This window comes from Gopherus flavomarginatus, chromosome 8 (genome assembly GCF_025201925.1).
Source record: "Gopherus flavomarginatus isolate rGopFla2 chromosome 8, rGopFla2.mat.asm, whole genome shotgun sequence".
NCBI lineage: Eukaryota > Metazoa > Chordata > Testudines > Testudinidae > Gopherus > Gopherus flavomarginatus.
In genome coordinates this window covers 87,139,375-87,166,411 of record NC_066624.1, presented here as the reverse complement: position 1 = coordinate 87,166,411, position 27,037 = coordinate 87,139,375, and the positions used below count along the sequence as shown (strand labels likewise).

Here is a 27,037-nt window from a genome sequence, read left to right as displayed (position 1 = left end):
CTGGAGCTGTGCAGGTGCTAGGCACAGAAACCGAGAGCAGAGAGAAGAGGAAGCAGCCTGACTGCAACTCAGAGGCATGTGGAGAAGGTGGAAGGCAGGAAGTAGAGACAGGTTGCAGAGGGCAACAAGGCAGTGGCAGCGAGTAGGAGAATGACAGAGAAAAATTAGAGAAATAAAAACAGACAAGTTAAAAGGGAGAAACAGTGCAGAGACAAGATACAAGTGGGTACATGCAACAAGCACAGGCATCGGGGGCAGATAGGGTGGAAAGAGAAAGAAGGGTCTGTGACCACTAGAACATACTCCCCCCTTCCAGAATTTGGAATAGTCAATGTTTCTGAGTCAACATTAATCTGCTATCTAGGAAATACCTGTGAAACCCACTGTCAAAATTTTTCCTCAGCCACCCCTAGTGCTGGTCCACACAGAGAACAACCACCTGCTACTACTATCAGTTACTCCACAGGTCAAGTGGCAGAGGTCTGTGCTGTAGATTTAAAGGCTCCAGCCCTGCTGATGACCATGTAAGGCTTGGTATGATTCCACATGACAGAATTTCTATTTTTTTCAGTTTGCTTTTTTAAAAACCTAGGAAAATACACACAAACTATGTTAAAAGAACATTAAGGTTGCAAAGCACCAAAAAGTGAGGACATATCAGAGTTAAGGTTACCTGTGCAACCTTAATTTGCACCCACTCTACTCACTTGCACATATGCATTATGATAGTCTTTAATTAATGAGCACATACCATTTTTCCTTCAAGATCCTTTCCTCTTTCAGTGCACAGAAAGGACAGTGCTCAAGTAATCAGTCAGGGGTATGTCGTGAAGGAAGCGGTTGTCCATAGGACCCTGCCTCCCTCCAGAAGTTGGAAGGTGTACAGTGAATGAGGCAAGAGGTCTGCAAGAAAAGAGAGAATAATCTCATTGTTAAGGAAGGTGAATGCTGCCCTGGAGAAATGGATTCTATCCCTGTCTCTGCCACAGAGTTGCTATGCGGTGCTGGTGAAGTCCTGTAAACCAAAATTTTTTTAGGTGGCCACTAACTGAATGTTACTTATTTTATAAGTGCCCAACTTGAGATGTGGGGTCAGATTTGCAAAAGCGCTGAATACTCACAACTGCAATCAAAATCTATGTGAGCTGTGCACTGAACATAAAATGCTACAGAAATGGTAGAGTAAAATCAGTCCCTAGGCATCTCAAGTTCAGCACCCAAAATTAGTGGTTACTTGACAATTTTAGCCTTAATCTCTGCATCTCAGTTACTCATTGGTAAAACAGGGTAATGCCACTTCCTATTTCATAGGAGTGTTGTGAAGATAACTTCATCAACGGTTGTGAACAATTCTAATATTACAGTAATGGGCACTCATAGAAAAGCCCATGAGGAAATTAGTAATTCTGTACTTAGAGCAAGGTTTGGATGCTGTGTAATAAATAAGGCATAGGATCACACACTGAATGACAAGCATAAATGCAACTAAATAGCTAACCATTCAATGAAGGCACTATCCATCCTGTGCACTGAATTATGCAGAGAAGGCTTTGGGGGAAACATGGTTATCATAATGCATATGCACCAAGGGACCAAACTAAGGTTGTACAGGCAACCTTAATTTGGCATTTCCTAATTTTTGGATTGTATGACTGTTTTTATTTTTTAAAATGAACATAATACATATTTAATGTGAACCTGGGAGGAAAAAATACAAGAGTAAGTTTTGAGGTTGAAAGGGAAAAAAAAGACAACATTTTTTGAACTTTCCCAAGAAAATAACTAAAAAGTGAAAATCAAATGTAAGAAATGCACACTTTTGTATCACCATTAATTTTACAGGTTTTGAGCAGCAAAGAGTCCTGATGCACCTTATAGACTGACAGACATATTGGAGCATGAGCTTTCGTGGGTGAATACCCACTTCGTCGGATTCATGAAGTAGAAATTTCCAGGGGCAGGTATATATATGCAAGCAAGAAGCAGGCTAGAGATAACGAGGTTAGTTCAATCAGGGAGGATGAGGCCCTCTTCTAGCAGTTGAGGTGTGAAAACCAAGGGAGGAGAAACTGCTTTTGTAGGTGGCTAGCCATTCACAGTCTTTGTTTAATCCTGAGCTGATGGTGTCAAATTTGCAGATGAACTGAAGCTCAGCAGTTTCTCTTTGAAGTCTGGTCCTTAAGCTTTTTTGCTGCAGGATGGCTACCTTTAAATCTGCTATTGTGTGTCCAGGGAGACTGAAGTCTTCTCCTACAGGTTTTTAAATATGCCATTCCTAATATCCGATTTGTGTCCATTTATCCTTTTCCATAGGGACTGTCCAGTTTGGCCAATGTACATAGCAGAGGGGCATTGCTGGTATATAATGGCGTATATTACATTGGTGGACGTGCAGGTGAACCAACCGGTGATGGTATGGCTGATCTGATGGTGTCGCTGGTGTACATATGAGGGCAGAGTTAGCATCGAGATTTGTTGCATGGATTGGTTTCTGAGTTAGAGTTACTATGGTGCAGTGTGCAGTTACTGGTGAAAATATGCTTCAGGTTGGCAGGTTGTCTGTGGGCGAGGACTAGCCTGCCACCCAAGGCCTGTGAAAGTGAGGGATCATTGTCCAGGAGGGGTTGTAGATCCCTGATGATGCGTTGGAGGGGTTTTAGCTGGGGACTGTATGAGATGGCCAGTGGAGTTCTGTTGGTTTCTTTCTTGGGTTTATCTTGCAGGAGAAGGCTTCTGGGTACAGGTCTAGCTCTGTTGATCTGTTCCTTTATTTCCTCGTGCGGGTATTGTAGTTTTGAAAATGCTTGGTGAAGATTTTGTAGGTGTTGGTCTCTCTCTGAGGGTTGGAGCAGATGGGATTGTACCTCAGTGCTTGGTTGTAGACAATGGATCGTGTGGTGTGCCCAGGATGGAAGCTGGAGGCATGAAGGTAGGCATAGCAGTCGGTAGGTTTTCGGTACAGGGTGGTGTTAATGTGACCATCACTTATTTGCATCGTAGTGTCTAGGAAGTGGACTTCCCCTGTAGATTAGTCCAAGCTGAGGTTGATGGTGGGGTGGAAACTGTTGAAATCGTGGTGGAATTTTTCCAGAGTCTCCTTCCCATGGGTCCAGATGAAGAAGACGTCATCAGTGTAGCATAGGTAGAGAAGGGGCGTGAGTGGACGAGAGCTAAGGAAGCGTTGTTCAAGGTCAGCCATAAAAATGTTGGCATATCATGGGGCCATGTGTGTTCCCATAGCGGTGCCACTGATCTGGAGGTATATATTGTCATCAAATTTGAAATAGTTGTGTGTGAGGATAAAGACACAGAGCTCAGCAACCAGTTGTGCTGTGACATACTGTTCCTGACAGCTTGTATTCCATCTGTGTGTGAGATGTTTGTGTAGAGAGCCTCTACATCTATGGTGGCCAGAATGCTGTTTTCTGGAAGGTCACCAATGCATTGTTGTTTTCTCAGGAAATCAGTGGTGTAACGGAGATAGCTGGGAGGGCTGCTGGCATAGGGTCAGAGTAGAGAGTTGTGGCTGATCTGGGAGCCTACCAGTAAAGCATGTGGAGAGGGAGGCAGGCAATAAGATTAGAGTAATCATGAGATGTAAAAAAAAACCAAGGGTGTATCATGCTTTTCCTCAAAGTAAATATTTATGATTTTCGCAACACACTGCAAGCAACTGCAGTGCAACCCGTGACCTCCAGTTTAGAGCACTTCACTAATAAATACACAAGCTATTTAGTAACTTCTTAGAGAAGGTCACAGCTAGACATGAGAACAATTTGAAAATAAAAACAAAAAAACCCTCAGCTTCGTATCGTTTAGTGTTTTGCCAAACTTCACAAATTTGTAACTTCTGAATAAAATTCAGTGCTGATCTTCCTGGAAGTACATTTAAGTATTAAAAAAATAGTACTGGCCATCTGCAGTACTTGACATTTAAACTGCATTTGGGTAAGCATGAAGACAATGCGAACCAGCCTTTAAATACTTCAGTTTGGGAACTAAAGTAGCAGTTTCAAGCTCTATCGCTACTTAAGAAGATTATGCAGAAAACAGAATGAAGCATATTCAGTCTAGAACTGTGAGTATATCTGATTGCTAAGGAACAACATTAACGGATACCACAGAGAAGGTTACACAATAATTGGTGAGTGAAAGAAAACGCTATAATTTAAAACTTTTTGCTGTAATATATTCCAATAAATTAGTATATGCTTTCTCCTGAAATGTATTTGTTTAGCCTTAAATTAGCAACAAGAATCATATGTAAAGTTTTATATTTAATTGCTTTTCCTATTAAAATATCACTTTATATTTACATATTTTATACAATCCTACATTTTTGTTAATATACAAACATTTACAATTATTAGTTAGATGTGTTTAAGAAAATGCTTTAAAATGATAAAGTAAGTGTGGACAGGAAACCATTCACACAGTATGCAAATATAATATCATCTAGTCTGACCTCCTACAGATATACAGGTAAGGAATTTTCCATCTTTATACGTAGTTTTAAGATTTATTTCCTAAAGTGTGGGTTTTTGATTGTGTTGTTTTTCCCTTTTCTTCTTTTAAGCAGTGCTTCCTCGCTCTCCACCCCAAGATTTTTGTTTAGTTTTCGGTGATCAATGGAATATAAATATTTAAAATTAAGGAAGGTTTCCATGGTCCAAGGAGTTTCATGAAAATAGTTAGATATATTATTCAATAGGTATTTTTAATACCTTCTCATTTGCAATTTTTTTAAAAAATACCACTTGCATCCTCAAATATTTGCTTTCAAGGACAATAAAAATGTTAATGCACACAAAGTATTTTACATGGCTTAAAGGAACCAAAATTTTGATACGGCTGATATTTCTAAAAGCCAAATATGATTTCTTTTTAATCTTCTGATGTTGAGGGTCAGGATGATCATGTACACACCACATGTCCATGTCAACTTTTCCCCTTACTCCTCCTATTTTCCAATTAATGAAATACCTTGGGGCTGATTGCATAAGGGAGCTTTTCAAAGCTTAATTCATATATTGGAAATAAGTCCAATACCTAGGCTAGATGCTACAAATAGCTCTACATGCAAACAAAGGGGACCCTTGAAGTGCCACTGACTTCAGTGGGTCTCCCTGTGAGTACAGGAGTTTGCACAAATCAACAAAACTAGCCCTTTAATCATAAATGCTTATTTAATTAGTTTAGAGCCTAGTCTAAAATTCAGAAACAAGAACAAAACAGACTCTCCAGAAAGAAAATGGCAATCTTTAGCAATCACTAAAATGAGACAATGTTACACTTTGAGGGGGGAAAGCAAGGAGAGATACTGATTGGGAATCTTGGACAGTAAGAACAAATGAACTGGCTACAAGTGGGTGCTGCAGTGAGCGAACAAAAAACTTTACCCTTTAGGTGTCCTCCATCCCCAACTACATGAGCTTTGTGCCTAGGCTCCAGTGAATTTGGTGTTCTACTTTTAAGAAGAAAATTAACGATATCTACAGCAATTGATTTCTATACTCTCCTGCTTTTCCCTTCAGAGTATAAGAAACCACTCAAATGCCAATAAAGTGTCTGTTATAATCTAAATTAATGTAATAAGTGTGGTCTGTAAAGTCTCCATTATAAAAGACCATCCACACTATACATGCCTATTGTAAATGGCATGCTTTCTATTGCCAAGTCAATTTAAAAAAGAGCCATCTTTGTAATTCTACTCATTACCAAGACAAACAATAAGACTTCAAGTTTTGTTTTCGTCACATCTATCTATTTTCCCTGGAGGGAGAGAGAGTGAGGCAGAGAGAGGGAGAAGGAGAGGGGGAGAGAGGGAGAAGAAGAGGGAGACATATACACACTGGGAATGTGGCTGTTTATACAAATGTTGATTACATGTATAATGGTGGGCCAAATTCTATGCTAATTTATACAGTTAAGCAGTCCCATCAATTTCAACAACAGTCACTGATCTTAAATTAGTGCAGAATTTGGCCCTATCTGACTGCGGCAAGCTCTGCTCCGTCTACAGCGTAAAGTACTTTACAATGGTGCTGCATCCTATCAACTCCTCTTTTACAGTAGTAGTCGTGGGGAACAAAGTAAGGAAACAGCAATATCAATAAGGAAAACTAAGGAGATTGACTGGATCAGTTACTTATCCTTCTGTACTTCAAGTCCTTTTCCGTCAGACGATATAATCCCCATTACCTATGATCAACACCTGCAGATGCCAATGTATTTAAAAGAAAGTATGGACCGTTAACAAAAACTATTGTATTAACAATTTTACTTGATTACTTAAAGCCTGGAAGTGCTGAATACACACAACTCCAGTTGAAATCCATGGGAGCTGCAGTGCTCAGCACCTCTGAAAATCATGCAAGCAATCTAATTAAATTTCCTGTATGCTTCCAAGTCATCATCAGTTGTTTGAGCTAGCAGGACATAAAAATGACTATATACAGTGTCACTAACTTGACTGAATATCTAAGGTAGCAACAATGGAGGGGCGGGGAAAACAGAACAAAATCTCAGTCCACATTTTGCCTAAGAATTGCACCAGAGTTAAAGTAGGCAAGGAGACATGCCCACGTTAGCTTTAATCTAACTAGCGCAGGTAACAATAGCAATGAAGATGTTGCAGAATGGGCTAGCCACCTCAGTAGAAGGCCACTAGGGACTCTTGGTACATATTTGGCCTGCTGACCCACGCCAGGGTCCATGTCACCACATCTTCATTGCTAGAATTAAAGCTAGCCTGGGTAGGTGTATCCACACTGCAATTACACCTTAATTTGTGGTATAGACATACACTTGGACGCACAGATATTTCATACCTGTCTGGAAACTGGCATTCATTTACAATCCTGACAAAAGTGAATCCAAGGGCTACAGATATTTACTGTTGGGCATAGTGTCTACTTATGTGAGAGGTTAATGGGACTACTTATGTGAGAGGTTAATGGGGGGAGGGATAGCTCAGGGGTTTGAGCATTGGCCTACTAAACCCAGGGTTGTGAGTTCAATCCCTGAGGGGGCCATTAAGGGAACTGGGGTAAAAATCTGGGGATTGGTCCTGCTTGCAGCAGGGGGTTGGACTAGATGACCTCCTGAGGTCCCTTCCAACCCTAATAGTCTATGATTCTATGATACTCACAGGAGTAGTCCTTCCAAAACTGAGCTGTAAGGTCTGGTCCACACTGCGTTTAATTTATATTCGCAAATCACCAGCTGCAGGGAAAGCATTTGCAGAAACCATAACCAAGCTTGTAAATTCAGTACCTCACTCATATAAGGAATCAAACACACACATCTGGTGGTGGTTTAGTGACACAGGCCAAGGTTTGAATGAGTCATGGAGAATGAACTACCTTCTCACACTTAAGTGGTCCTTCCTGAAAAAGGTTGCCAGATAACATAGAAAAGTGAAGAATTAAAATCTTCTAATGGTATCTCCATGTTTGTCAATCAGCAGATTTTTTTTTAAATGAGGTTTTCCGTTGAACATGCTTGTATACTTGCCACAGTCTCTCAGTAATATTTTCTACCTCTTATGGAAAGAAAAAAAAACAAACAAAAACAAAAACTTATTTTGACTTTTCTGGCATCCTGTACTTTGACTGACTGATTGTTCTCCATTCTCTCTTTTTTTGGCCTTGAAATTTGTGACAGTCAAGAGGAATGACCAGCCAATACAAACATGGAATATTTTAAATGGTTGAAGTAATACTTTGTACATACTTTCACCCTCTTTGGTATTAAAATACTGATGCTGCCTTGTGACAAAAGTTGTAATGAAATAAGGAAAAACAATACGAATCTATTCTCTTAGCAAAGGAAATAGCAAGAAATTGTTATCACTAACACATACAGTACTTTTGACTTGTATTACATATAAAAAAACACATCTGACAGAGGAAGCTGAGCAAGGTCTGATGATCTGAGGCCCACAATTTTAAGTAAAATAATTATTTTCTGTACTACAGTAGTGCCTAATGGACTCCCAATCAACAATTGGGTCTCTAGAATGCTAGGTATTGTAAAAACCATGTACCAAGACATGGTCCATGCGCCACAGAGCTTAAAATCTAAATATAAGATGAGAGGCAACAGGGGGATACAAAGAAAGATGGAGGGAACACAAGTGCTTAATGAGACTATTAGGAAAAGTGTGATAAGCAGTGGTCACCAGCTGCTTAGCCATTTACAAACGCTTACAAATTGATTAACAAAACCTGTTTCGGACACAAAATTAATACTAGCCCATTACATTAAAGAACAACATGACCAGGCTAATCTTTACGAACTGAAGGAAAAGTTCTTTTACACTACAAGGTTCACTTACCAGGTGTGAACCAGTTTTTTTAAATCACTGTCCTTGGACAGCCATCATCAGGTTGCAAGGTGCTTTATACATTTGATTATGAAAAAATTAAACTAGTTTAAACACGAACTGAAGATGGTTATTCCATTATTGAATGCGTCCTTAGGGAAGCAGGACCAAACTATGCACAGTTGAAGAATTTGGAAAGAGTTTTTATGTTAAGTTATAGTAAATCTTTATTGATCATTATCAGCCCTAGCTAGTGTAATATAAAAATATGCATGCTATGCACAGGGTATGTCTACATTGCACACGACTGGTGGTGGTGTGTAGATTATGTGTAGCCATATGCTGCAGTCAAAAGCAGGCTGCATCCACACTGCAGTGCACAGCTACATGTGACAGTGAAAGACTCTGGCAGTAGGGAAAGACTCCAGCAGTGGGGAGCCAGCAGGACACTCCACTCCTAGAAACAGCAGTGTAGTTCAGGGAGGCACTGCTTGGGCCTCTAGAGAGCTGTGTAGGGGACATACCCTAAGAGTTCAAGCAGTGCATCAGCATCTACACTGTTACTGGGGGAAGAGGGGTGTGCAGTGCTTTTATTCTACATGACAACCTAAGGGAACATCTGCACTGCACACTCCTAAAGAGAAACTGGCTAAAAATGGTGTATCAGCATGCTGCTGAAATAACTGTACATCTATGAAACTGTAAAACCAATGAGTTATGATGAAAACATAATGAAGTTACGGTGGGAACTTAAATTTTTAGCATATCATGGTAAGAAGTTAGAAAATGCAGAGACCAGGAAAAAGAGAGGTTTACTTAGTATTGTTAGAGATTGGGGTTTTAATCAGCCAAGGGGATATCATAGACCATCTCTACTTTAGGAAACAATATATAGATTCACAGATTCTAGGGCTGGAAGAGGTCATCAAGTCCAGTCCCCTGCCCTCATGGCAGGACCAAACTGTCTAGACCATCCCTGATAGACATTTTTCTAACCTACTCTTAAATATCTCCAGAGATGGAGATTCCACAACCTCCCTAGGCAATCTATTCCAGTGTTTAACTACCCTGACAGTTAGGAACTTTTTCCTAATGTCCAACCTAAACCTCCTTTGTTGCAGTTTAAGCCCATTGCTTCTTGTTCTATCCTCAGAGGCTAAGGTGAACAAGTTTTCTCCCTCCTCCTGATGACACCCTTTTAGATACCTGAAAACTGCTATCATGTCCCCTCTCAGTCTTCTCTTTTCCAAACTAAACAAATCCAATTCTTTCAGCCTTCCTTCATAGGTCATGTTCTCAAGACTTTTAATCATTCTTGTTGCTCTTTGCTGGACCCTCTCCAATTTCTCCACATCTTTCTTGAAACGCGGTGCCCAGAACTGGACACAATATTCCAGTTGAGGCCTAACCAGCACAGAGTAGAGCAGGAAGAATTACTTCTCGTGTCTTGCTCACAACACACCTGTTAATGCATCCCAGAATCATGTTTGCTTTTTTTGCAACAGCATCACACTGTTGACTCATATTTAGCCTGTGGTCCACTGTAACCTCTAGATCCCTTTCTGCCGTACTCCTTCCAAGACAGTCTCTTCCCATTCTGTATGTGTGAAACTGAGGCTAGGTCTACACTTGGAGGAGGGAGAAGTTGACCTAAGATACGCAAATTCAGCTACGCAAACAGCGTAGCTCAAGTTGGCGTATCTTAGGTCGGTTTACCTGGCTATGAGGACAGCAGCGAGTCGACTGCTGCAGCTCCCCCGTCGACTCTGCTTATGCCTCTCGTCGTGGTGGAGTTCCAGAGTCGACAGCAGAGTGATCGGGAATCGATCACTACCCACTGATTCGGGGAGTGATCGATCCAATTTGTCCAGACTATTTTTAATTATGACTCTATCCTCCTAAGCAGTTACCAAACTGGGAGGGATTGCATCATCTGCAAATTCAATAAGCGTACTTTCTATGCCAATATCTAAGTCATTGATGAAGATACTGAACAGAGCCGGTCCCAAAACAGACCCCTGCAGAATCCTGCTTGTTATACCTTTCCAGTAGGATTGGGAACCATTAATAACCACTCTCTGAGTATGGTTATCCAGCCAGTTATGCACCTACCTTATAGTAGCCCCATCTAAGTTGTATTTGTCTAGTTTATTGATAAGAATATCATGAGAGACTGTATCAAATGCCTTACTAAGGTCTAGGTATACCACCTCCACCGCTTCTCTCTTATCCACAAGGCTCGTTATCCTATCAAAGAAAGCTATCAGATTGGTTTGACATGATTTGTTCTTTACAAATCCATGCTGGCTATTCCCTATCACCTCACCACCTTCCAAGTGTTTGCAGATTATTTCCTTAATTATTTGCTCCATTATCTTCCCTGGCACAGAAGTTAAACTAACTGGTCTGTAGTTTCCTGGGTTGTTTTTATTTTCCTTTTTATAGATGGGCACTATATTTGCCCTTTTCCAGTCTTCTGGAATCTCTTCTGTCTCCCATGATTTTCCAAAGATAATAGCTAGAGGCTCAGATACCTCTTCTATTAGCTCCTTGAGTATTCTAGGATGCATTTCATCAGGCCCTGTTGACTTCAGCAATAGGTCTTCTCTTGTCCTTTACCCTCAAAGGCCATGTCCGCACTAGAGGAAAAGGTGCAGTTTTAAACATAACTAACATATTAACACATATTAAAATCCTACTGTAGACAAAGCAATCGTGCTTTTAACTCAAGTTAATCAGTCAAGGTAAACCATGCTTTTTCTCTATGTTGGGTCTATTTTGTCTCATCTATTTTGTTCCTAAAATCTCATGCTTCAGCACTTCAGCTGGTCACTTGCAGGGGTCAGGAAGGACTCTTCCACTGAAATGTGTTCTTTAGGGGTGGGGGGGAAGAAGAGAGCATCTCCTTTGTCTGACGCTTCAGGGAAGAGAGCAGAAAAAAATTAGTCTTTCATCTCACACATAGAAGTCAAAGGTTATGTTATTTTGCCTGATTGATTGTGCAAATCTTATTTAGTACTCAGTAAAAGGAGGTTATGAAATGTATGTTTAGACTTCTGAATTTGACAGACAAGTTGTAGTACATCCGGAAATGAGTCTCAATGGTTTTGGAATCCATGTACGGTGGGGATAAGCATTTAAATATAGAAGGAATACAAGCATTTTAATCACGCAGCTGCATAAAACTTTCCTTTCACATTTTTGGCAAGACTATAAAATAAACTGGCAGTCCACAAAGAAGTGGGTGTTTATATGCTTGACCAAATCAAATTTTTGTGCACTCAGCTTGTCAATTTTGCTTTCTTTGTACAAACAACTAATGTATATGCATGATATACAAACTATATCATGTTATGTGGCACAGGCATTTAAAACAATTATGTAAACATTACATGCTTACATAAGAAATTAGAACACACCATTTTAACATGTACACAAGCAAATATCAGGACAGAAATTACAGGATAGCTGTAATATATGGAAATATGGTGCTTATTAACAAACAACAATAGTACAGATACAGACAAAGGCCAGAATCTTGGCATACTTTAGCCCTAAACATTTAGAGCATGTCAGACAGCAGACGGAGTTTCTGTGTTTCACACAGGTTGAGTATTTACAATAGCAAACCAGTCAGATAACCACAAACTCTTGCTAAGCTGTGAAGTAATTTCTTCTTTTACCTTTTTGTTCCACTTTATATGTTTTACACTTATGTGCAACAGAGATAGAGTAGATCACACTAGGTTTTTTCATACAGTATCAAGGTATAATCGTATTAGATAAATCTAAAAGGATATTAAGGTTTAAGAAATTATATCAGAAAACTAAACCCTTCTTTTAATAGACGCTTTCAGTTTGAGGAATTCTCATGGCTTAGGCAACCTGACCACAAATATTATATAGTTCAGGCAATGCTGTCTATTTTAAGTAGATTAATAAGATAAATATTTTTTATTTCTAACAGACGTATATCTAAAAAAGCGTTCGTTTTGTACTAAATAAACTGATACATTTAAATGGTATGTTGAAAAGTCAATATGAAGTTAAATCTTTTAAAGCCTAAAATGTTTTAAAGCCTAAATAATTATAAGGCCTGATTATCTGTGTGAGAGGCAATTGCATGGAGTTTCACATATAAACTGATCCTACCTGGATATATGTTTAAAGATCCATAGTTCCATGCTGATACCACAATCACCACCCAGACTAATGTAGAACAAGGATAAAAGTTTGTCTTTGAAACAAGAGTGTAATGAGATCTTGAATTAAACAAACGCATTTATCTCTTGAAAATTGTAACATCCCATGTTAAGCTCAATTTTCAACATTGTGAATGCTATCATCTCATAATCTTTATTTTGCTTTCCATAATTTCTTATTTGCTTTCAAAGCTATTTTGGTTAATAAAACTCAAATTCATAATAGTTGTACAGTCTGTACTTTAAGTAAGGAACGCAAATCCAAAGAACCAAGAAAAAGCTAGAAGTAGTAACTGGTTAATTAAATTTGCTAACCAATGCGTATATTATAATCTTTCTCGCACAGCAAATTTACTAGCAAGGAAAGACACTATTTTCCTACCTTCAGTTGGCTTTATATCACCCTCACCTCCAAGATAACTGACAGAGATAGATCCCTCAATCACACACTTAAAATCAAATGGCAGATAGTGGTTCATTGGGAAACTTATGCTATCTTGGATAAGAAAAAAGACACACATACAGGTGTCAATTCTAAGCTTAGTACAGGCTGTTGCTACCTAAATATAAAACCACTATCAATATTGGAACTAAGACATTCCTGTTGCGAAGGTGTGAGAGACAGCTGCTGAACAAGTATGAAGGATTGCACATCCCCTGCACATGGTGGTGCTGGGCTCTATGCCACCTTCACATGAGCCACCACAGAACAGCAGTATATGCAACAGAAAATGGGAGGACATGGCCAGTGGCTTTGTGGTTACAGAGGTCCAGTTGCCACAAACTTCCCCACAGAGAGGAGAGGAGCAGCAGCAGCAGCAGCTGCACGGGGGCATATCTATTTTTTGTCAAACATAGGAGGGTAGAAAACGATGAGTTACTAGAGAGAAAGTGATGAGTTATTTAGTGGTGCAGCTATTGTACTGAGGCAATTACATTAGGATCTTTGATACCGGATCACTACATAGGATATTGCTTTTTAATTTTATTTTTGAAAAGTGGTGGTGGCGGCATGCATCAAATCAGAGAAACTTGCTAGGCATGTTAGCAAGCCTAAAAATGATATATTTGAAGCACTGTTCAGACAGCTCTGTATGCAGATGCACATTTATAAACAATAAAGTTGTATAGTATAGAATTCTATCATCTTCAGGGGATACCCAAACCAGATGTGCAGTATATGACCACAGTGATTAGTGAAAAGCAAGATACAGCCTTGGCAACAAGAACTACACAGGTTGTTTTAAGAACTTCTGGTCAAGAATAACAGTTTCCAATGCCAATGAGCAAAAAAGAGTGAAGTCTGTTTAGGCATTATTTCTCTCACTGAGGATAGAAATAGCATAGCAACTAAGTGGATTTTCTAATGCACTATTAAAAAAGGATAATTAATATAGCAGTTTTATGTTAAAAATGTTCTACATTTGTGATAAAGCTTTAAAAAAAACTGAGTTAGCTAAAGACTTAAAAAAAAAAAAAAAAAAGACAAAGCGGGATTAGCTGCTAGTGCAATATGGTGGGGCCAGGAAACTTATAGGACTCCAGCCCAGCTCATCCCTCCCCTCCCCAAAAACACAGTGAGCTTTTACCTCATGTGGTGTCCACAGAGAAGGATATGGGACTCTGGGGCTATATACACCACACCGCCTCACGACAGCTGCTCCAGTAACTTCCTGGTTCTCCAATGCAGCATGGGCCTGGCTCTTAGAATGTTCGTAGTTAGTTAGTTTTGAGGCACTACCAACATTTTCCTGAGGAACATAAGCCACAGCAGGGAAATGATTACGTTTATCAGGTTATAATTCAGTCAAACCTGAATGGAATTCCACACGATGTGCAAAACAGAAGACTTTAGCCCTGGGCCTTTGTCCCTGCCAAATCTTAAAGGCCTGCTACAAACTATGGAAGTGTTGAGCTTTTCAATAAAAGGTCTCCACGATCTTTTATACCATCAAATATTAGGCAACTTAAATACAGGGGTTACTGTCAGCTCCCCCATAATACTCTTTAAGGAGATATGTAACCACTGACACACAACCAAACTGTTTTTTTCATTTTATGTACAGATTACCCAACGAAGAAAAAGTCCCCGCCCTTTGGGATACAAAATTCCCTCAGAACACTGACACCTCGGTAAATGACCACTGCAACCTATCAAATCAGAATAAGATAGGTAAGGGTATGCTGCTGGTTTCAGCTGACTTGCAAATTCTGTCCTGTATGTGATTTCAGCCACTCCCTAGATATAACCAGCTTGTATAGTCTAGATAATATATTTATGAACTATATAACTGTTAAAATGAAACTGAACTAAGCAAAAATTGAAAGTTTAATCTTCTTCTAAGGAATCCTATGTCTTGGACTTAAGCTAGAGAAAACATACAAAGCTCTTCTATACCCACCTTTGCGCCAACATCATTGAGACAACCCTCCAGAGTCTGTGGCATCTGAGCAAGGACCATCACCTGAACTTGCCCAAACTCTTTAACAGATACAGAGCCACTAGGCGTTAGTGAAATTCTTGTGCATAGAGCTCATTTTCTACATAGCACCCAAATGTTTCCGAGGCATTTGACCAACATGACAGCTCCCTGTTCAGAAGAGCTTACAGTCTAAACAGAAAATATACAGTGCAAACAAGGGTTCAGGGAAGAGGACAGTAGCCAAGGACTACAGTTTTCAAACACAGATCCCTTAATACCTAAATAAAAGTGGCCTCATTTTCAGAGATATTGAGTATCTACATCTCCCATCAATTTAAATCAAGCTGTGGGTACCCAGCCCATCTAAAATAAGGCTTTGTTTAGGTGCTTAAATAGGGATTTAGGTATCTAGCTTTAGACATTTCAGTTGGGAAAATTGTAGCAAGTTTTTTTTAACCTTCCTATATTTGATCATTTCTTCCCAAGCTCTAGGTGAATTAACCTCATTATCCTTTAATGATCCTCCCCATATATTAACGTTGTGACTATAGTCTAACAGCCCTACACATTTACACACACACACACACACACACACACACACACACACACCTTTTCCCAACTACAGTTGACAGCTGGAGTTTAAATTGGTTGACCTTTGGATGTGTGTGGGCCTCTGAACCTATGACTGGGAAAATTTGGGATCCTTGATATACCATATGCCATCATATTCCAAGTTAAAGGTGACTGACTTAAAATCTGCAATATCACTTGAAAAGGCATGTTTTGAATATAGTATGCAAAGTGACACAACTATGCAGTTCTATTTCTAAGAAAATTTCCCATGTAGTGTATTTAAAATTACCACAAGCTTGTGTCTGAGTTCCAGCCTCCCACGCACAGGGATCCCATGGATCTGATATTCTTGGCTTTTGGTTCACTTGTGACCATTGCAAATCAAGCTTATGACAACAAGCAAAAGCTTTACTTTCAAAGGGACCCCAGAGAGCTTTGTTTTCTCAGTTGTTCTTATAGTTTGCCAAATACAGCAGCAATATATAATAGTGGTTGTTCAGTTCCTAACAAGGACAATAGACTCCCATAAATCTTCTGTCAAAGCAATCGCAGAGCAGACAACAGATGTGATTTTCTGGAGACCACGAAGAAATGTTCTAGGTTTTAATTTGGGGAGCCTTAAAAGACAGTTCTAGCCCACACCTTATGCTAGTGTACAAATGTGTCTTTATAACTGTGCTACTAACAACTAAGTGCAGCTAGCACAACTTGCTCTACGGCTTTCCTTCAGAGAACGTAAGGAATGCTGGCACTATCTAGTGTTCTTCCCCAGTCTCTTGTTTACAAGTGCAATATACAGAATATAAAATTTGCTGAAGCAACATTTCCCTCCCTCACACCTTCTAATAACATACAAGATATCTATAGTATACCGGGCTTTAGAATTAAAAACTCCAGACCTTTGTAACTGCATATATCTGCACTCATTAAACCACATGGACTGTGCTCCAAATCCTGTTCCCAGTACCTAGCCCAAGTAACTGGAGTTGGTATCTCTATGGGGGCATGACAGGAAGAAAGCCAACTCCCCAAGTAACATAGTATCAACTGAGTGACTGTGCAGCTGCGACTCCAGCCTCAGGACTGGAGCAGCCTCTACGGCCCTAGTGGGCAATGGATCTGGGCAGGGATATATCCACCAATCTCACCCCCACTAGCATCAATCTTGTCTCCGCTACAGAACAAAAAACAGGGAGCCTCCTCTAAGCACCTGAAATCATGCCTTACATATTACTCTCGCAGAACAGAACTTCATTAGATTCTGCTGTGTCTGGAACCCTCCATGCTCAGAGGGTGCAACTTTGTAGTACACTAAGGGGGGGGGGGAGGGGAATGAAATTTTCAGTGTTTAAAAACATAGCAATTTCGTTAAAGTGAAAATGCACTTGAGGCGCTAGGAAATCAGTGGTGCTGAAAATTAAAAAAAGATTCTGATCCACATTTTTTCTAACATAAGTAATGTTGTAAGCAGACTTTTCCTCCAGTAGACACCCACAATTTACAAAATTTATATCACTTAGTGAATGATCACCTTGATATTTTAACCAGATCTTCCCACAAGTTTCCCCACTTTTTTTTTTTTTTTTTTTGCACAATGAACCTCCTGTACAAGAACAGGATTCAGCATGTGCAACATGCACCTACTCACAGAAAGGCATCAACTGCAACATGAACAAACTAAGATAAATCCAATTTGTCTTACTGGTAAAACTGTTTTCCCTCTGCTTTCAGGAACACAGACTGAAATATTCTAAGATGTCCAACTCAAGCATAAACGCTTCAGAAGACAACTGCACTTACAGCTCAGTAGTAACTACTCATGTCATTCCACTGGCTTATGGATTCATTTTCATAGGAGGAATCCTGCTAAATGGTGTAGCAGCATGGATTTTTCTACATGTTCCTAGCAAGAAAAGCTTTGTCGTCTATCTCAAGAATATTGTTGTTGCCGACCTTCTTATGAGCCTGACTCTCCCCTTCAAAATTCTTAATGATTCAGAAATTGGGCCTTGGCAGATCAATGTTTTAGTCTGCCGATTTTCAGCTGTTATTTTTTACCTAAATATGTACGTTGGAATAACATTTTTTGGCCTCATAGGGTTTGACAGATACTACAAAATTGTAAAGCCTCTGCTTACCTCCTTTGTTCACACAGTTAATTACAGCAAGATTACCTCTGTAGTCGTATGGGCATTGCTCATGTTTTTATCATTTCCAAATATTATTTTAACTAACCAAAGTCCTACAGAGAATAATTCCAAAAAGTGTGTAACTCTTAAAAGTGAGCTTGGTCTACAGTGGCATAAGGCTTCAAGCTATATTTGCCTAGGAATTTTCTGGACTGTGTTTCTTCTGTTAATCATTTTTTACAGTGCAATAGCAAGAAAAATATATAGTTCCTACAGAAAGTTCAGGAGAAATTCAGCAGTAACTAGGGAAAAAATCAATCGCAATATATTCAGCATCATGTTTGTATTTGTCATTTGTTTTGTGCCATATCATCTTTGCAGACTTCCATACACATTAAGTCAAACTGGATCTCAGTTCTCCTGTCAGTCAAGCAAAAATCTGTACTATGCAAAAGAATTTACTCTGTTACTCTCCGCTGCAAATGTGTGCCTTGATCCCATTATTTATTTATTTCTCTGTAAGCCCTTTAGAGAAAAGTTATACCAAAAACTGCATCTCAAGTTGACAACTTTAGCTGAAATAGAAAACTCTAAATCCAGAAGGTCAAACATTACATGACAGCGTCATTATTTCAGAAATTCACATATCTCTTATAAGATATAGTATGGAAAATTATTCCAGATTGCAAAGCAGTTAACAAAGGAACTGGATAAATGAAGAGCATGTGCAACAATAAACATGAGGTGTCAATTTAAAAAGCATTTCAGCTATTTGTTTTCCATATTAAAAAGCATTACCACATGCTGTACTATGCACTACTTCCAGATTACTTCAAACTATAACTTCTTACAATGGAATATATTAGCTGTTTGAGGCCTAGTACAGACAGGAGAATGACTGGAGTAGAAAGCTGGACATGCAGGTCTGGGTTCTATGCGAGTGGCAAGGATTAACCAGCAGAACTACGCAACAGCTGCAGCCCGTTAGTCTCCATAACCCAACCTGGAGCACATAAGAAGTACAAGCTAGCAACAAGGGCTTGGGAGTGACTGAATAGCAAAGCTGGACAAAAAATGTTGGACAAAGCTTATTCAATGAAAAATGCAGTTTCAGTTGCCTTCCAATTATTCGCGAATTTGACACAAATAGTTTTGGGCATTCACAAAATGGCCAGAGGAGGAGGAGGAGAAAGATGAGGAGGTAGTGACGCTGCTAGTGACACTATCCCCCACTCATAACCTTTAGCCCAGTAGTTAGGGCACCCATCTTGAATGTGACAGACCTAGGTTTAAATTCTCACTCTGGAACAGACTTCTGGATTCAACAATTTCACCCCAAACTGATTTTTCCCCTACTTTTTGCAACTGACATTGAATTTAAAAAAAAAATCAGCTCAGGGGTGGAGAATATCTTCTACCACTTCTGACCTCAGGATCAGACTGTTTTGGAATGGCTGACAGAGGCCAAGTCAGCCCCTAAAGGGAAGAAAGAGCCCTGCATGAATCTCTAGCAAAATGAAGAGCTGAGATGATGGATTCTGGTTCCAACCAGCCAACTGTAGGACAGTTGAAGGAAAATAGGAAAGAATAAAGGTGTCACATAACTCAGATCCTCAAGTCTCTGTGTAGAACCTGGGGAATTCTAGAATGATTTGGCGACAGGAGGTAATTTTATAGTTCATGAAAATCTATTTGAAACCTTTATGGAAAATTGCTATCTCATTTAAGAGCAACAAAACTACAGGAATCTATAAGAGTGATTCCTACAACCTACAGACAGTAACAGAAAACTATATCCTGTCTGTTTATGGAAATCACCCTACTGAATTCTGTAGCACAGATACATTATTTTAAGCAAGAGAAGATGGTTCTACAAACCTGTAAAAAAGTATTTTCTCCTAAATTCTACAGGACTTCATGATGAAGAAAGGATATTTTAATGGGTCTTTTTATAAAAGTCTTCCAGTCTACTGATTAAACACACAAATCATTACTGAAATTCTGCTTAATTAGTTTAGCCCCATGTTTAATATGCTGTTCTGCTTTGGAGTTAGACGTGAGGCCAATATTCTTGTATTTTGAACCATTAAGTACTGGGAAAATTTGAGATGTACCAATCTTATCGCTGTTTCTACAGGCTGAGATAACGCCTAGTGTATCATTTGCATATTCTCCAATGACTAGTTTCAAACAGCTCTATGCCCTCAAAACACAATCCTTTCTGGTAACATGTCCATGCACATTATTATATACAGCAGCTTGTCAAATCATTGGCTTCCTCATACTATGCATAGCTGTAAATTTTACAGGATAAATGGAAATGCATGCCAGCATATCAGAGAGTGGATTAAGTCCTTCGAAGAGACTGTAAATTTGGTCTAATACCAGGTAATGTGTACACAGCAACTGCTGCTTATGTATAAAAAGGCAGAAAAGAAATTTAAGGGAAAATGGTGACCCACCCAGATGATTTAGTAAGTGAAAAACTAAATACCCATTCAGATCAGCAGAGACTGAGTTATTACTATATCTATGGGATGAACAATCCCCATCTAGCATGAAGTTTAGTCTTCACCAGAGATCCTGCAAGGCAAAGTGGCTGTGACTTCACTAACAGTGATTTTTTAGGAGGTGAGGAAAGTCTACTGAAACTAGCTGTTTGTACCTAAAACTCAGAGCTATTAGTTTCTCTTTAATCAGGACGTGTGTGTACCTGGAAAGAATGATTTTGTATTTTTGCTTTGTTTTGGGCACTGTGTTATATTGTTTTTCTTTGCACAAAGGACTGAAAACTACCTATATTTCATTTATTTTTGTGTGTATATATGTTTTATTGTGCATCTCACACTTTTTATTGTGTTTGTACTAAAAAAATAAAGCCTCTCTTTTTCAATGCAGCTAGATTTGTTTGTTTGAATTTTATAATTTTACATGGGGAGTGGGCCAGTGAATGCAATGTTTACAAAAGATTCCAGATAACGCCTCTGGAAATGGCAGCACTCCGTTTTACTCTCTATCACTGGAAACAAAACAAGTTTTTCCAACAGGGATCCTGCCAATTTGCCTTACCACTGTTCTGGAAGGACAATCTCTCAGGATGAAAGGGTAGTTCGTAACCAATATGCATTTTTAACTAAAAATAAGGCATCCTGGTGACAAGGCTATGGCTGTATTGATAATCAGTAAATAAATGCGTTCACTGAATCCCTAATCCGTTTGAGGCCATGTCTAGCATGAACTTATTTGAGAGTACCAACCCACAGTAATGGCTTTTTGTCACTCTTGACCTATGCCAGATTTGCCCTAGGGGACTAGAAAGTAAACACCATGTTTCTGGAAAACCATCTAGAGTCTCCTTGATATTACTGTTTGAATTGGAAGTGATCCCACACCATAATCCCAGACCTTCACATCCCCACATTTTGCAGAGGTTTAGATTTTCATCTGAATGTCACAGCTTGGGTTCATATCTAGTGTGAACTTTCTTTTAAGATCAGAAACAATATTTGCCATGTTGCCTCAGGTCTCCTTGACACATCAGTCTGGTTACAAAACAGTATGCAGAGAAACTGCACTGGTTGCATTGGTAGACTAGCTCCACCTAGCAAGAGAATTCCTGATTTGTCAAGGAGGAGAATCTACTGGTTTGTGAGCGATTTTCATTTTTTTATTGTAATTTATGGCAAGAGCACCTAGTGCCTTGCATAGTTGCCCCTTTATATATTCTACATTATCTAAACAGGAGGGTTAGTGAAAGAGTACTAGTAGAGTGACATGAAGACTGCTTCTGTCACATGCCTTTATGAAACCTCATCTTCACTACTAAAAAGTAATTATGCAAACATATCTATATTCTGGAAAAATCTTTCCTCCTCACCCCAACAGGTTAGCATGTTATGCCTTTGAATGACTAGATACATATTAGGGAGTTACACTGGAAAACATGCTGCTCGCTATGCTTTTTTTCAAAGAAATACTGCATTCTGGGCTTGTTTTCTTTATATTGCCTTATTAAAAAACAATCCATCACTGGGTAACTGATGCAGAACAGTGCATTCATAGCCACTGATCCAACTATATTTTGGTGTCTGTACCAGGCACAAGTCTCAACCAGCCTACCTATTAAACCAAGTTTTGCTCCCTTCCCCTCACAGTGCTTTTCACTTTTACTTGGACTGAAAATAAGCTAAATAAACTGGAAAGGACAAGGCTTGCATGTGAGGTCAGAAACGTATTCTACACTAAGAAGGCTAACTTTACCTCTGAAAGAAAGTGAGATGCATACCTTCAGCAGACTATCTACCCCAACTGCCTCCCCAGATGGCCAGAAGTCTTGCAGTCATGCCATTGTCACCAACCATCCAAAAAGGGACTTACTTTCTATAATTCCTTCCACTGGTTCAGAACCAAACAGAAATGTGCCGTTTCACTTTAGGCAGCTACGTAAGCATGTGAAGTGTACCCTATAGAAGAACTGTCTTCCTCATGACACCCTGGGCTCCACTGTAATAACATGGTTGTGTTCCTTTTGAGAAGGAAGAGACTGAAATGTACTTTGTGTCTACTGCAGAGGTAACCATCTCTGTTCTCCTCCTGGGTAGAGGTAACATGCAGCATGAGAAGCCAAGGGCAATTTAAAGCATACCTTTGCACTGTGAAAATGAAGTTCCTCATAAGGTTTTAAACATAATTTCTAAATGGAATTCAAAACCATCTTTTTCTTAAGATTCACTTGTTCAGCCACTCAAACTCTTGAGGTGATCTGGCACATAAAACTCAAATGTAGAGTACGTAAATCTCACAATTTAACTTATGCACCAGCTCATACACCTGCTCCAGCCTGTAGTGATAATGCACGAGCTACACCGGACAAATGTCAATGTTCTCATTAACATGCTATGCGTTATTTAGGTTAATACTTTGGACTGGAGCTTCAAATTAGACTTCAAATTCCTTCTCCACCAACAGACCACCACATTTTTCAGAAGCAAAGGCTAAACTCAGAAAATGGGAATTAATGTAATGGAGGAAAGCTCATCCCAAACTCCGCCAACATAGAGGACGAAATCCTGGCCCTACTGAAGTCAGGTGGGGGAACTTCCATTGACTTCAGCATGGTCAGGATTTCACCCATAAAATGACTGATTTTCTTCTTAAGATTTTAATCATGCATCCTTTTTATGGAAGTATATTTAACAGGAACATCTCATAATACATCAACTAATAAGGATTACTTACACAGCACTGCACATCTTTAAAGCACTGTGTAAACATGAATTAATTAAAAGTAATTAATTACATGTTATAAAAGCACTACACCATAGCCTGTCACGGAACATACTTGCTATCACATGTTACACAGCTGACATTAGCTGCCATGAAGTACAGCACTAGGTCATTTACAAGTCCTGCTTATTACCATTTTTATACAGCAGCTTAGTTGCACACAGTGCAGTGTGCCAAACAAGAACTATGCCCCTCCCTAAGGGGATTACAGCCTTAAATACACAGGAGTTACACTGAACTACAAAACAATAATTTATCATTCTGTGTGTTTAACTCAAAAAATTAAACTCCATCCCTTCCCCTCAACCCGAAAATAAATATTTCTGCTCACAATACCTATAACTCCCTTGTGGCAGGATCCAAATCTTTGATCTTTTGTAAATGTATTATGGAGTAAAAAATGAATCTGTCAAACGAAAGTCAAAAGACACAGTTTGCTGAACTTGCTAGCTGGTATATGTAGAGTTAAAAATATGAAGAAAAACCTCTTTTTGCTCACTTTCCAAAAAGATGCGCAGGAGCCTCCCTGAAGAGACTTAGGGACAGTACAAACAGACCCAGAGTTGAGTTGGATTCCTCATAACAAACAAACAGGAAGAAAATCATGAATGAAAGAACCTCCATAAGAACTCCATGGCTGAATACTGGTAATGAAACTTCTCAACAATTACTCCTTAAGGACAGTTTTTAATCACAAAGTTTATAATCACAAAATGGATGTTTAGAAAGGGATAAAGGAAAATTCCAGGACTCATTTTTATTTGTGTCCTGATTACTGGGTTTCTGAAGTTTATATTAAACTCAGCTTTCACAATAACTGGCTAAAAGAAAAAAAGCCATTTAGTACATCTTCAAGAATGATCACCTCCTAATACCATGTAAATATTTAAATATCAACATAAATCCCAGATTAAAAATAAAGATTTTCCCCAGCTGCTCATTAAATTATATTTTCAAACTCACTCAACTCACACTCTCTCTAAAATATAGAATTTTTTTTCCCCCACTATGGTTAGGTTGTTACAAATACAATGTTATAACACAAATGTCAATTTCATATTTCTCTCAGTTTAGACTGTGTTAGTGTGTGAGATGCCAACTGCTGTGTGTGTTTTGCAACTTTATACAGACACACTGGAGTTCGGCAAGTCAACCCACACATACACACAAAAGAATTCAAAGTTGAGAGAAATCTAAAATTGACATCTTTATTTGTAACATAACAACATATAACGTCACATTGTACATAATGTGCATCATTCTTCCGCTTTACTCTACGCTGGTTAGGCCTCAACTGGAGTATTGTGTCCAGTTCCGGGCACCGCATTTCAAGAAAGATGTGGAGAAATTGGAGAGGGTCCAGAGAAGAGCAACAAGAATGATTAAAGGTCTTGAGAATATGACCTATGAAGGAAGGCTGAAAGAATTGGGTTTGTTTAGTCTGGAAAAGAGAAGACTGAGAGGGGACATGATAGCAGTTTTCAGGTATCTAAAAGGGTGTCATTAGGAGGAGGGAGAAAACTTGTTCACCTTAGCCTCCGATGATAGAACAAGAAGCAATGGGCTTAAACTGCAGCAAGGGAGATTTAGGTTGGACATTAGGAAAAAGTTCCTAACTGTCAGGGTAGTTAAACACTGGAATAGATTGCCTAGGGAAGTTGTGGAATCTCCATCTCTGGAGATATTTAAGAGTAGGTTAGAAAAATATCTATCAGGGATGGTCTAGACAGTATTTGGTCCTGCCATGAGGGCAGGGGACTGGACTCGATCACCTCTCGAGGTCCCTTCCAGTCCTAGAGTCTATGAGTCTATAAGCCAAAGGATCCAAAGACAATGGGCCAAATTCATCTCATCAGTAACTCACTCCATGTCAGGACTACCGTATTTCTGAGGCCTGAACAAGCTTCTGAATATGTTGCTCTCCTACATCCCAACAGCAGAAGGGTTGCACATGTAGTGTGATTGTGCAAATAGCCTTGTAACTCTCCTCTCTAGCAAAATGCCATATGAATCTCCATTTACACTGCCATGTCTACCAATACAGCCATTCTAACACTGTTTTCAGCTACTTAACCAGCATTCTGCCTGCTTCTTTCCTATGTGTGTATTGTTCCACATTATATATCTACGTGTGTTTCATGCTCCCACATTCACACAGCTGCTCTTTAAAAGTGACAGCAAAGGACAGCAAGAAAGATTTTTCCAGGATTCAGGACAGCAACAGACACAGCAAAAGAGAACCCCTGTGACCGAAGCAGTCACACCTACCAGGACCTTCCCAAGTCAGAGGATGATTGCAGCAGCTCTCAATCTTTTTCACTCTGATGAGGATTAGAAACTCCACAGGAGCAAAGTCCATGAGACCGTGGATATGTCTATGCCAGGGGAGGGCAAACTACAGCCCACGGACCAGATCCAGCCTGTCAGGGCTTTCAATAAGGCCCGCAGGATTGCCAGGCCCTTGGCACTGCGGGGCTAAGGCAGACTCCCTGCATGTCTTGGCTCCGCTCTGCTCCCGGAAGCAGCCAGCTCTGCGCCCCTGCAACCCCTGGCGGAGGAACGAGGAACCGCAGCTAAAGGCAGCTTTGGGAGTGGTCTCCACAGGTGAAAGCAGCACACAGCAGAGCCCCCTGCCCCAACCCGCCCCCACCCCTAGGAGCCACTGCCGGACATGCTGGTCACTTCCGAGAGCGACGCAGGGCCAGGGCGAGCAGGCCAGGGCGGGCTGCACCCCAACCCCCTGCCTTGACACCCCTGCACTCCGCACCCCTGTTGCACCGAGCCCCTGCCACACCTGTACCTCTCCTGCACACCCCTGCCACACCTGCCCTGAGCCCCCTCCTGCACCCTAACCCCTTGCCCTGAGCCTCTTACTGCACCCCACACCCCCTCCTCCATCCCGCATTCCAACCCCTTGTCCTGAGCTTTCCTGCACCCCACATCCCTCCTGCATCCCAACTCCTGCACTCAGTATCCCTTCCTGCACCCCAACTCCCTGCCCTGAGCACCCTCCTGCATCCCAATCCCCCTGCCCTGAGCCTATTCCTGCACTCCATACCCCGTCCCGCACCCCAGCTCCCTCCTGCACTCTTTACCCCTCCGTCACCCCAACCCCTGCTGAGTCCCCAACTCTGTGCCCTGAGCCCTCTGCTGCCCCTTTCCTGCACCCCAACCACATGCCTTGAGCCCTCTTCCACACTCCACACCCCCTCATACACCCCAACCTCCTGCCCTGAGCCCCCGATGTACCTGAACCTCTCCAGCACCACAATCCCCTGCCCTGAGCCCCCTCCTACACCCTGCACTCCAACCCTCTGCCCTGAGCCCCCTGCTTTACCCTACCCCCCTCCTGAAGCCACCAACCCCATCTTGAGCCCCCTGCCCATCCTGCACCCCAATCCCCACCCTGAGCCTCCTCCCACACTCCGCACCTCTCCTTCACCCCAACCCTTTCCCTGAACCTCCAACTCTTTGCCGAGCCCCCTGCCACACCCCTCCTGCACCCCAACCCCATGCTCTGAGACCCCTCTGCACTCTCCTGCACCCCAAACCTCTTGCCCTGAGCCCCCTGCTGCAACCCCAACCCTCTGCCCTGAGCCCCCTCCTGTACCCTGCACCCCAACCCCTTGCCCTGAGCCCCTTCCTGCACACCATACCCCCTCCCGCACCCCAACCCCCTGCCCCGGCCCTACATTTATGTACCTGCATATAATTTCCCCACCCAGATGTGGCCCTTGGCCTAAAAAGTTTGCTCATCCCTGGTCTATGCTGCAATTAAAAACCCGCAGCTGGCTTGTGCCAGCTGACTCAGGTTAATGGACTTGGGCTAATGGGCTGTTTAATTGTGGCGTACTGTTCATGCTCAGGCTGCTCTGGGGCCTTACCATCTCACAAGGTCCTCGAGAGCCTGGGCTCCAGCCTGAATCCAAATGTCTACACGGCAGTTAAGAAGCCCGTTAGGCCGAGCCCAAATCAGCTGGCATGGGCCAGCCACAGGTTTTAATTGCAGAGCAGATATACCCTGTGTGGTCACAAAGTATGTACATTAGTAATTGGCCTAACAAATGATTGCCAAACCCTGATTCAGGAAAGTATTTA

General features: G+C 40.7%; 2 protein-coding genes across 3 annotated transcripts in view; one reads left to right on the top strand and one right to left on the bottom strand.

Moving 5' to 3' along the window:
• MED12L (mediator complex subunit 12L) overlaps positions 1-27,037 on the bottom strand; it is a 276,235-nt gene that overhangs the window by 174,188 nt on the left and 75,010 nt on the right. The gene's annotated exons all lie outside the window — the stretch shown is intronic.
• On the top strand, positions 3,982-18,880 carry P2RY14 (purinergic receptor P2Y14). The gene is made up of 3 exons (XM_050966096.1): positions 3,982-4,144; positions 14,595-14,701; positions 17,256-18,880. The coding sequence occupies exon 3, from the start codon at positions 17,280-17,282 to the stop codon at positions 18,270-18,272; it is 993 nt and encodes a 330-aa protein (XP_050822053.1). The 5' UTR covers positions 3,982-4,144; positions 14,595-14,701; positions 17,256-17,279; the 3' UTR covers positions 18,273-18,880.